This window comes from Megalobrama amblycephala, linkage group LG9, assembly GCF_018812025.1.
Source record: "Megalobrama amblycephala isolate DHTTF-2021 linkage group LG9, ASM1881202v1, whole genome shotgun sequence".
NCBI classification, from domain to species: Eukaryota; Metazoa; Chordata; class Actinopteri; order Cypriniformes; family Xenocyprididae; genus Megalobrama; species Megalobrama amblycephala.
In genome coordinates this window covers 7,036,289-7,048,973 of record NC_063052.1, presented here as the reverse complement: position 1 = coordinate 7,048,973, position 12,685 = coordinate 7,036,289, and the positions used below count along the sequence as shown (strand labels likewise).

General features: G+C 37.3%; 1 protein-coding gene and 1 non-coding gene across 7 annotated transcripts in view; one reads left to right on the top strand and one right to left on the bottom strand.

Annotated features, from left to right (window-relative positions):
- The window catches only part of elmo1 (engulfment and cell motility 1 (ced-12 homolog, C. elegans)), a 100,917-nt gene extending 97,257 nt beyond the window's left edge, over positions 1 to 3,660 (top strand). For all 6 annotated transcript variants that reach the window (XM_048201413.1, XM_048201414.1, XM_048201416.1 and 3 more), the window contains 2 exons: positions 2,309 to 2,386; positions 2,498 to 3,660. In XM_048201413.1, coding sequence (XP_048057370.1) covers positions 2,309 to 2,386; positions 2,498 to 2,698 — 279 coding nt within the window. In that variant the 3' untranslated portion in view covers positions 2,699 to 3,660. The remainder of the gene's footprint in view (positions 1 to 2,308; positions 2,387 to 2,497) is intronic.
- Positions 3,661 to 8,344: 4,684 nt separating this feature from the next.
- trnai-aau lies at positions 8,345 to 8,418 on the bottom strand. Its single transcript has one exon. It is a non-coding gene; the product is annotated as a tRNA-Ile (tRNA).
- Between the last annotated feature and the right edge of the window lie 4,267 nt (positions 8,419 to 12,685).

Genomic DNA, 12,685 nt, shown 5'->3' with positions numbered 1-12,685 from the left:
TCTATTCCGATTGTCTTGGTTGTATGTAATCTCATCTCTGCGTAGGCGAGATGAGAGGGGTCAGAATTGTTTGTGTCTGCTCTCATTTTGGATGTGAATAATGTAGCTCTCAACCAATGAGAGCTTTAAGCTCTTTGGATGATCCAGTTCAATCCTGTTTTTTAGGTTAGTTGACCCAAATAAGACAATTATACCCCTTTTCCAACAGCGTGAACTGGGTGCAAGTTCAGAGCTAGTGCTATTGCCAGTTTGGAGTTGGTTCAACTAACGAGACTTTTAAGAACCAGTTTGCCTTTCCACAGGCTACAGAGCCAGGTCTTATGTCACTGTATACATCTCATCGTTCCCTGCGAAGCTAGTGCGGCAGCGCCAAACACAAACACTCCAAGCGAGATGTATCGGCTTCACTCCGATGTCACACTGATCAGTCTGCACAGCTCCGATGAATCTCAAACAAGCCTTCCATCAACAATGGTGGACGTTGCATTACCGTTGATGCTCATGGCTTTGCAAACCTACATCGGTATCCAAACACGCCGAATCCAACTCGTTCGTGCAGCTAGCGAATAGCTGCTATTTCAAAAATGCCGGTCACAAGTTTCTGTTCATCTTGTTGGTCACGGTAACCCACCCCAAGTCCCTGACGCAAGCGGTTCTTATCTAGACCAGCAATGTTTTGGTGCTACTTATGAACCACTTTTCCTGGTTCAGAGCTGGTGCTTTGGGTGTCGAAAAACAATCTGATTTGAAACTAGGCTCTGGCTCTGAACCAGCACTCAATCTGCCTTGGTGGAAAAAGGGTTTTAGAGCAAAAGTCCATCCTTTTCTTTGCTTTTGTTGTTGTCTCATTTATCATCCCAAGACATTATTATTCTGAAGAATTTGATTCCACTTTGGTCACATATGATATATCTGAGTTATTTACATAGATTATAAGTATCTAGTCCTGCTCCTGGATAACCACATTCCTGCAGAGTTTACCTCCAACCTGTATGGAAGTTTCTAATAATCCTGAAGACCTTAATTAGCTTGTTAATTAGAGTTAGAGCCACACTCTGCAGAAAGGCCCACCACCACTGTACTAGAGCAGTATTTCCCTAATGGAGTTAAATGCTCTAGGGCCCCTGGTTGAGAACTATTGCCCTAGCCTAGAGCATTTAACTCTCGGTTGTTGGAGCTTCATCTTAACACTTTGTTTTACCTCCTGCATCTATTCAGACTCCTCACAGTTGTGAATAAGTTCAATGAATTTGATATTGTGTCAGTCATATTAAAAAAAGCCTGGCACAGCAAACTTGGTTTGAGGAAATAGTTGTTGAATGAACAAAAAAAAAGTCCTGGTCTGAGATCTGGTACAGTTATTCTGTGATATGAATGTAGGCCTATGCTACAAGTAACTGCTGTTTAGCCAGGTCTGTAGGCTCTAAACAGGCCAAGGGATCTGAAAAGTGTTGATAAGATCTAGGTGTAGACATTTCAAATGTGCCATAGAAAGGATTAGGGGCTGTTTACACAGAACACGTTTTCCATTCCAATGCGCTACTTTTCCATCGTTTTGTATGTAAACTAGTCTAGACGGACATGTAGGACCGTTGCGCTTACGCCTTGCATCTTTTGCAGCGTCTCGCGCATGACACGGCATTCTAAAAACATGGCATCATTTGAACTTTTAAAAAACGCATCTCGAGACCTTGCGTTTTTTTCCCCGTTCCACTGCCCATGTCTCGCGTTTTTCAAAGCAAAACTTAGATTGTTGGCCGATTGACCCTTCGTCAGTACACACCATTTTTCAAGTTCAAGTCCACCGAGGTTAATCTTCTAACTCCTGACTGCTTTGTCGGACAAAATGGTGGATTCAGCAATATGATTGGTTAGATCGCTTGTCAATCAAACTCCCGGCGAGGGGTCAATTGAACAAGGAGTCCTCTTCTTACTTGAATTGGTCTCTTTGCTGGCATGTCCATAATTTTGACAGGGTTGTTACCAAACACAATTTCCAAATGCATTGAATGCCTTTCCTGACAGCAACCCCAAAAACAACTCCATGTATTTTCTGTGTAGAGTCATTGAGACTGAAGTATCTTGTTATGGTAAAGCACTGATGCACTTCCTATGCTGATCATCCTACTGCTGTCTCTTGGTGCCCAGCAGGAGAGGCCTGTATACATACACACACACAACAGATTGGACCATCTGCTGTCGTAATATGTTCGGAGAGGATCTGCAAAAGTCACGCAATAGGAGGCACACAAACACAGCAGCCCCATTAGCATTTGACAGACTGTGTCAATTCTCTTTCCTTCTTTAGGAGGTGCTGGAGCTGGCTTTCTCTGTCCTCTACGAGTCTGATGAGTATCTAAACTTCATTGCCCCTGACAAGCACGAGGTGAGCAACCAGCAACTGCAAGCTATAAAGTGGTATCTGATGCACCTCCTTGTGTGATTTGGACTTTGTGCATGCTGTGGTTTAATGTCATATTTTCTGGCTGTTTTTCAGTACTGTGTGTGGACAGATGGGCTGAATGCACTGCTGGGGAAGGAGATGACCAGTGAGTTCACTCGTTCAGACATGGACACTCTTCTCAACATGGAAATGAAGCTCCGCCTCCTGGACCTGGAGAACATCCAGATCCCTGAAGTTCCTCCCCCAATCCCCAAAGAGCCAAGCAATTATGACTTTGTTTATGACTGCAACTAATCCCCTTTCACTGGACTGACTGATTTTTCGTAAATGCATACTGAAAGAAAGACTTTTACAAAAAGTTAAAGAAATGAAAAAAAAACGGAGAACTCTTTCCTGCTAAAACTTGGCTCTCTAATACGCCTCATCACAATGGATTTGCTGAACTTAATGGACTTGGCTTGCAAGGCCTATGAACCATCTGGTCTGGTTGAAGAACCACCACACACTGGTCCTCAGGTCCTAAACCACTCTAGTCCTGTTGCAGTCATTTCCAGTCATCTCTTCAAACAGTTACATTCCTCAAACAAGCCCACCTTCTCTGGTTAAAAAATGGTTGTCACGAATTTTCGTCCCATCATAATTTCTGGCTGTTCGGAGTGGGATGCTCCCTGTAGAGTGTGCAAAAAGTCTAGGGGATTGTGGCATGTAGCACTCACTGTAGTATGTTTCTCACTCCAACAAGCGGCAGCTATATTGCTAGCGAAGTCCAAGTTTGTTCTTAATGATTTCTCCAAGTATCCCATTCATGCCTCTTATACTGTAGACTGTTAAATTAAATAGGCAGCTTCATGCAAGAGGTTGCCTTTTTTTTTGTCTTAAACCATACCTGCTTTGTGCGTACATTGTCTGACTATAACGCAGGCGTGTAGATATAGCTCTTTCCTTCACTTGACACCAACCAGACTCATGGCAGACTGCTGTAACATTCCAAAGCAATATTGAGCTTCTGTTTTTGTAAGCTGGTATAAACTTTTGTGATATTCGTGATTGCTGCCAAGTAGTCAGTATTATACATTTCTGTGTGTTAAGGAATTTTGTTTTTCAGGGCCGTCAAATTTCATTTGAACTTTCATGATTAATTTAATTTAAGATTGTGGGTATTATAATTATGATTTATGATTTTTCTCCCCTCATGTTTGTTATAGGTTTAAAAATGCAACATCCTGCTGTTTACATTAAAGATGGATTCCAATTCAGTTTTCAGTTTCAGCATTTCTTTATCTTGCATACTTTATATCAGGCGTGACCAATCCTACTCCTAGAGGACCACCTTCTTGAAGAGTTTAGTTTTAGATGTGTTTAATTAAGGCTGGAACTAAAATCTGCTGGAAGGTGGCCCTCCAGAAACCGGAATGGACTCCCCTTGTTTGTATGTATTATACTTGATATTTTCTTGTATTTTATATCTCTCTTAATATATTCTTTATGTATTTGTGGGAACCACCTTCTATGAGTAGTGGTCTCCAGAAGAAGTGTACAGTATATTCACTTTCCTCTCCTATTACATAACTAGGAACATGGATTACTACCCACAAACACAAAACCACTGGCCATCACAGCCTTCTGCCTTCAGTGATTGACTCTGCTGACTCAGGGCGTTCAGGAGTGTTCTTCACAGCTCTGTGTGTTAATAACAGGGCCAGTCTGCTGGTCTGTGTAACTAGCATTTACAGTGACTTCCTCCTCCTCACTGCCACCGCAACCTCCTTTAACACCTGATGGCTGTTTTTACCTCAGCAATTCACCTATGTATTAGCATGCAAGGTTTCAAGAATATGCTGTATTTGAACATTTAGAGAGGTCTTGAATCTGATCGATGCTTACTAAAAGCTAACAACGCCCTTCAGCCATATCTTATTCACGATACAGCACTAGCCTCAAGTACCTCGAGTGCTTTTATAAAACGGTTACCACACAATACAAATATTAAAGCCAAAAATGTGTATCAATGCAACTTTCATGAAGTAAACTTTCACTAAAGCCTTCCTTCCACCGGAAAAAATAGTCCCTGACCGTGAACAGCCACAGAAATTACATTATTATGCCATTAGATGGCGGCAAAGACTGTCTTTATGAGTGTGTCAGTCAGTACCGAAGACTTTTACATTGAAAAGACATTTTACATGGTTGTGAACACGGAACAAGGCGCAACTGGCAAATGCTTTGACTAGCGACTGTCAATCACGGGAAAATCCCTTAACTGTTAAAAGGACAGGATAATACATCAGACATTTAAACAGATTTTTTTTTTATGAACACAGGACTGACCTGAAGGAAAATGCTAAATCTGAATGCAGGTAATAAACTCGCTCACGTGATCTTTTTCTCGCAATACTTTTCTACAGAATACAGTAAGCTTCAATGAACAATATCAATTGAGAACAAACAGTTTACGCTGCTAAGAGTGTTGTGTAGTGATACACAGAACCATTGGGTGAAGTGGTCATAGCCATGTTTTATCGTGAATAAAACACAGCTATTGACCAATCAGAATCAAGGACAGAAACTAACCATTTTCTACAACTATATGGTACAGGTCAGTAGCCAGCCTATTGAAAGGGGGGTTCTTTTTTTCAAAAAGTGAACCTTTTTGTAGTTTTTCTCCTCCTTTTGTATTTAATTACGAGGATCAAATACTTAATTTAGTGACCTTTTATGCACTAATTTGTGCTGGATTAGCTTGTCTGCTGGTATCTTAACGAGCACGCTTTTTGATGCACCTAAAATATATTTACTGCATTGTTGTAAATTGCTTCCTGTAGCAATTTACCACCTTTACCAATTTACCAATTTACCACCAATGTACCACCTTTGTCAGTCCATACACAGTTCATAAGTTTAAAGACCACAGTAACAACAGAATAGATGTAATGAACTTTACTGAAATATTAATAATAATTCTTCTCATAATCATTTCTTGACTCTCTGTCAATGCCTCTTTGCATTTCCTTTGGCTCCAGTCTGCTGGTATTGGCCAATTACAAAAGTCGATATTACACTGCCAATGTCACTGAATATCCCACTATATTTTTTATTATAATTACGCTACGTTTATATGGCTATTAATTTGTAGACTAATGAGTGGATAAAATATAGAAATCCTTTTAATTAATATATATATATATATATATATATATATATATATATATATATATAGGAAAATTATATATATATTAAATTTACATGCATAAATCTGGTGCATTCTGAGAGCAAAATTAAGTGACTAGATCAATGAAAAAATTTGTTCTCTTGTAAACAATTTTGTGCTATAAAAATATGTTATTTTTTGGTGATGGTAGGGCAATAATTTATTAGTGGGAGCCTGCATATTTGTGGAGCTAATGGTCACTCTTTGATTTGTTAACCAATCCAGAATGCAAACACACCACTTCATTATAGATAAAAATAACAAATGAATAAAAATATATAATCATAAGCTGACCAATAAATAAATAAGTAAACTAGGTGAGTATATAATTCAGCAGCAAAAAGTATTCTAGCCTAATTCTTGGGGAAAAAAAAAAAAAAAAAAACTTTGCACAGTAATTTTATTAATCCAAATGTTAATAAAAAGTTTAAAATGACTATTTGTATTCTTATGAAATGAAAAAAACGATTTCTATTAGATTTATATGTAAATAATTATATGTGTATATTATTGTAAGATTAAAAGACGCTTATTTTAAATGTATTGTGCAGCTTTTTAATAGGGCAACAAGATATGATAGATACGACAGAACAAAATAGGCTATTAATAATCTTTCAGTGTGCAAAACAATGATAATATGAAACGCTTCAAAACAGCAGCAGCAAAAAAAAAAAAAAAAAAAAAAAAAAACGCTAATGCGCATCCCGGGAGCAGAATGATGCGCTTGAAGCAGTATCGAGTCAGAGCGCGCAGTTGCGCTGCGCATTGAAAATTTCACGGCACAAAGAGAATCCCTGTGTATATCTGACTGTATCTAACAATTAATCATATGTTTCTTCTCACTTTTTTAAATTCCAGTTATTGTGCATGTGACGCCAATTCATAGTCCTTGTGTTGTGCGATCTAACAGACATCCTGTAGCCAGTATGATGACATCGTTCAGAAACAACAATAAACTCCAGCAAGATAAAGTCATTTTATGCAAATCCACAGCCCTTTATCTACATATCAAGTATTATAATAGGAATATATCATATTGGAGAGTTTCACCGTGCTGACTGTCGTTACCGAACGCGACGCGCTGTTTGGTGCTGAATGATTGACAGCTGTAGCAGAGGGAGACGAGTTTCTGACCGTGAACTTAACGATGTAAGCTACATATCCTTCTGTCCCTCACATGAAGCTATAGAATGGCTTCAGATGACTTTGAATATAGTGCACGAAAACTTAATTGCTTGTAGTCTACTTATTTTGCTCTATGATTCCCACTTTTGCCATATAAAAGAGCGCAATCAGACGGTAATTTAAATATTGCGACCTAATTTCCGTTTCATTTTGAGACTGGCGGGACAAATTAGAATGTGGTGGGCGGCCACATGATAGTCAATGTATGGGAAACACTGTGTATATATATATATATATATATATATATATATATATATATATCCTCATATATATATAAAACCCCTCCCCCCCATCGTTCAGAGGCGATGCTTCTTCACCATTGCTTTGAAAAGTGTATTGCGAGAACTCTCTGAACTGCACGCGCTGCGCACACACACACACACACACACACACACGTCCAGCTACAAATTTAGGCTCATATTAATTTGAAACAGCAACCCAGAATATTTATCACAAGCACTGATTAAAAAATATGATGACAAAAAAAAAAAAAAAAAAAAAACCGACTTAAATCTGGACCTTTGGCAGTGAGAGGGGGGGTTCGTTCGAACCACCCGAACCCCCCCTGCCTACGGGCATGTGGTATATAATGCTACAGTATACACTACAGTCTACTGTAGTAAAAATTAAAGTATACTATAGTATTTATTACAGTTTATCAGTTCACTATAGTTAATACTACAGTATGCATAGCATTCATTAACTAAGTGTTGTAAATACTATAATATATACAGTATACTACAATTTACTATAGTATGGGTCAAAAACACTATAGTATTTACTATAAATTACTATAGTATTTTTTCACCTGGGTGGTGGGGAAGCATCGTCTCAATGATGGAAAATTCTGTCAATGGCGGGGAAAGTGTTTATTGAACTGCTCTCTGCTGATAGATGAAGGCTATACCATGAATGTGTACACTACTGTCTGTATATGAATGTAAACTGGATTTAACCTGGACAAAGGGAGAAGTGGAAGGCTCAGATGAATTTGTGCAAGAGGACAACTAAAGTTTGTCTTGTCAACAGGCCCTCATTTTACTGAACACTGAATAGTGTGTATATGCAGCAGGTTCATCTACAACATTAAAGAGTCTCTGGGATGCTGGTCTTGTGGACAAAAAAAAAAAAAAAAAACTGACAAAAAAAGGAGAACCATAAATATTTAGAACATGTTATGGATGTTTATGTTTGTAAGTGGGTTGAAACTTCACCTGGATATCTTAAACCAGTGCTTGTCTATAATTTAGATACACTAAATTAACTAGATACACTAATTTACACTAAAATAAAGAATGTCAGGGCTTGTAAATAGGCAGTGAATATATGTCAGTAGATAGTTAGGGGAAGCCCACTTTCAAACATTCTTCAAAAAAGCCTGTGCCATTTTGACATAGGCCTACAAGACCAGACCAACTACATTCAAGTTGGTAATATTAACATTTAAACTTTTAACATTACTGTCATACATGTACATATATATTTACACATAAATATACTGACTAGTGTAGAATTTCACAAATTGAATGGCTAGGGAAAAATGAACCTGGCCCGTACGGGGATCGAACCCGCGACCTTGGCGTTATTAGCACCACGCTCTAACCAACTGAGCTAACCGGCCTGTTCTGCAGGTCGAACGACTTCATTATTTCTGAAAAAAAACCCCGCTATATTTAGTTTTCACTATTTAAATGAAGAAACAGAACAATGAGTGATTGCAGTGATTCAGTTCACTGTGGCTTTACTATAAATGACGTCTAATGTATTAATAAAATGACAAATATGTCTAAAATGGATAACTATTAATAGTGTCTTTTCCAACAAGCGACTGCAGCCTCAGCAAAATCCCCATAGCAACTTTAAAGTTGTCCACATGTTCCCACACGGTTCTCTATTGGTCATTTAATAACGTTCCCGATATGAGTTTAGGGGGACGTTCTTTTTTGTTTATTTTATAGTCGTGCGAGAACGTTACAAAGAGGACATTTGGGAAGTTAACAGAACGTTCTATAGTCCCCTAAACATTCCCAGAACGTCTTGAATGTTCCCTGAAGGTCCACTAAATAACGTCCCCCAACCCTTAAAAGAACTCCACCACATCGTGACCGTCTCTGAACGGTCTGGGAACGTTACCAGATGACAGGTTAGATGTTGATGTTTTATAGGCTACAAAATATTAGGTTGAAGTCACCGTTATGGAGGTGAGCGTTTGCTTTAGATGGGCTCTTGATTCTTGACGTATTTAATATTAGATTGTCTCTGACTGCTTTAGCTGTGTTATCAAAACACTCTTTTTACAGCAAAAGTTATAAGAGAAATTCTGATCAGCTGAATTAGGTTATTTATGATGATAGTTCAATCTTCATGATTCACTGATCTTTTTCTAAGTTTAAACTCTGATTGTTGATAGTTTGGCCTTTTTTTTTTTTTGATAATCAAATTTTAAAAATCATTATCACCTACAAAGTTATAAGTACCCTTTAAATAAAGTAACATGCAGTATAACATCAGTGTTTCTGGATCATCATTGACTGAAGCACAGGCGCTACTCTCCGTAACCTCACAAAACTCAGATAACAGAAACAGAACATTAAACACTAACAGATCTCTCTAGATCTCAGCATCTTATTACAAACTTCTTAATGAGGTGTTGTTTTATCAAAATTTATGAATGTCACCGTTATGGAGGTAAGCGCTTGCTTTAGTTGGTCTCCTGACCCTTGACATTTTAAGTTTATTTTTTTTCCATTTGTTTTAACTGTATGTTTCTAAAACACATTTGTTACAAAAAAAAATCTGATCAAATGGATTTGTTTGCTTATTATTGATGATTCTATTGTCATAGTGTTCTTATTCACTGATCTCTGAATATTGTATTCCTTTCATGTTGTTGTAGTCCTATGAAAATGCATAAAATCCTGTCCTGTTTTAATAAATTAAATTTTATAAAATTATTCAGACAGGATCATGTAGACTCACACAGACATCAAGATTCAGCATATGAACCTCAACAATGGTGACAAAATTTTCAGATAAACAGATTGACTCTGAGCATCACAAAACAAGCTACTAAAGTCATAAAAATGATTTTTGTTTAGTGTCACTATTGTTGAGGTTCTGATTCATGATGTCTGTGTGAGTCTAAAAGACATTGCTTAAATCTCTGTCTGTATAATGAATTTAAATAAATAAATTGAACTCATAAAAAAAGAAAAAAAAAACTAACCGTTAATTAATGCAAAACCGACAGTTAATCAGGGGCGGTTTCCCGGACAGGGCTTAAATTAAGCCAGGATAGGCCTTAATCTAGAATAGTTAATCGTGTCTTAAAAAATGGCTTTCTGAAATGCAGATTAAGTACAGATTACTAAAACCTGGACTATGGAGTCCTGAATTAAAATAAACTAGATTAATTTAAAACCAACTGTGCTAATCTGAATTAGCATGAGAGAGGTTGCCTAGAAAACATGGAATGAACCAAGAAAAGCTTAAAATTGCATGGAACTGAGAAGTAAATCCAAGGAAAACAATGGCAGCAGAAAAAGACTGCAATCCAAAAAAAACAAAAACAAAACTTTACTAAACAAGAGACAGTTCTTTTAAAGCAAGCAAAATACATCAGCTGTGAAAAAAGAGAAGTGCCTGGAATTCACTTCACCTCAACGGTAAACTTCAAATACACTAACATAACAAAAACTTTTACATAATAGAACATTAAACAGTAAGAAGTCTCTCCATATTCTCATCTTTCTAAAAAGCATAATGCATAAAATAACACTTTTTCAACATTTACTCACCCAATTCAGCCTGGTGCAAAGCATGATGGAAAGTGAAAGTCCTGTTTGATTGGGTTACTTTACTGAAACATGTCATTTCAAAATGAAAACATCAAATGAGTTCTAGTAACCATTTCAAGTCAATTTAACATGAAGCAAATCACATTTGAACCCGAAACAATGGTGTTAAAAGTGAACAGCATCAAAAAATAAATATATAAATAAAATATATAAATAAATAAATATATATATATAATACACAGTGTATATCAATATCGATATATATCCAAGTAATACGTCTTCTTGAAGGTTTAAAGAAGGTTTAAACCTCAATTTAAGCCTAGGTTTAATTTAAGCCTCAGTTTAGTCCTGGAGTCACTCTAGTCTTCCTCCAGGAAATCAGCTTATTAAACTCTGGACAAGACTAAGTCTAGGACTATTTTAAACCATGACAGAGAAAACAAATTTCTATTAATCTGGTTTAAAGGGCCATTTTATTCTGGGACTAGGCTTAATCTCTGTCCGGGAAACTGCCCCTCAGAATTTAGTCTCTGGAGAGAATCATGACACTCCATGATGATTGAATAACCATCATTAAATAACCAAATTCATCTGATTAAAATTTCTCCAATAATTTTTGTTGTAACAAGCATGTTTTGGAAACACAGTTAAAGCTGCCAGAGAAAATCAAATGTTAAAATGTCAAGAATCAAGAGCCCATCTAAAGCAAACGCTCACCTCCATAACGGTGACTTCAAACTTTATTATTTTCTATAAACCCACGTAGAAGGCGACATTCTCGTGACCTTGCGCAAGGTTGCCTAAAAGTTCTCTAAAGGTGACGAAAATTACGAACCTTTGCAGAACATTAGGGACGTTCCTAAAAACGTCTTCTTTTGGTAATGAAAGTGCTGCAGTTCAAGGTTCCTTATATGACTTTAGGGGGACGTTCTATTTTGGTTAATTTTATGGTCACATAAGAATGTTACAAAGAGGATATTTGGGACATTAACTGAACGTTCCCACATGGTCCTCTTGGTCATTTAATAACGTTCCTGATATGAGTTTAGGGGGATGTTCTATTTTGGTTATTTTATGGTCGTGCGAGAATGTTACAAAGAGGACATTTGGGAAGTTAACAGAACAAACCTTAAAAGAACTCCACATTATGACCATCTCTGAACGTACCGGGAATGTTACTAGACAACCTCCTTAATACCAGTGGGGACATTCTGAAGATGTTCTGGGAACGTAAAATTTCAAGCGGGGTAACCTGTCACCTGGTAACATTCCCAGAACATTCAGAGATGGTCACAATGTGGAGTTATTTTAAGGTTTGGGGGACGTTATTTGGTGGACCTTCAGGGAACATTCAGGACGTTCTGGGAATGTTTAGGGGACTATTACTGTAGGACGTTCTGTTAACTTCCCATATGTCCTCTTTTTAACATTCTCGCGCGACCATAAAATAACCAAAATAGAACGTCCCCCTAATGTCATATCGGGAACATTATTAAATGACCAACAGAGGACCGTGGGGGAACGTTCTGTTAATGTCCTCTTTGTAATGTTCTTTTTTGACCATAGAATAACCAAAATGTAACGTCCCCCCAAAGTCATATAAAGGAACCTTGAAATGCAGCACTTTCATTACCAAAAGAGGACGTTTTAGGAACGTCCCTAATGTTCTGTAAAGGTTTGGAATATTCATCACCTTTAGAGAACTTTTAGGAAAAGTTGTACAAGGTTTTGAAAACGTCGCCTTCTATGTGGGAGTGTTTTTCAGACTCACACAGACATCATGAATCAGTGTATGAACTTCAACAATGGTGACAATAAACAAAAATCTTTGTGACTTTAGTAGCTTGTTTTGTGATGCTCAGAGACAATCTGTTTTTGAAAATTTTTGTCACCATTGTTGAGGTTCATATGCTGAATCTTGATGTCTGTGTGTCTATATGACCCTGGCTGAATAATTTTTGCATAATGACAAAACCTTTCAAAATATCAAAGTAGGACAGGATTTTATGCAGCATTATAGAGCTACAGGTAAACAGTGTGAAAGGTAAGTGTTTGGTGTTATTTTACTGTCAAATGTTGAGAGTGTATTAT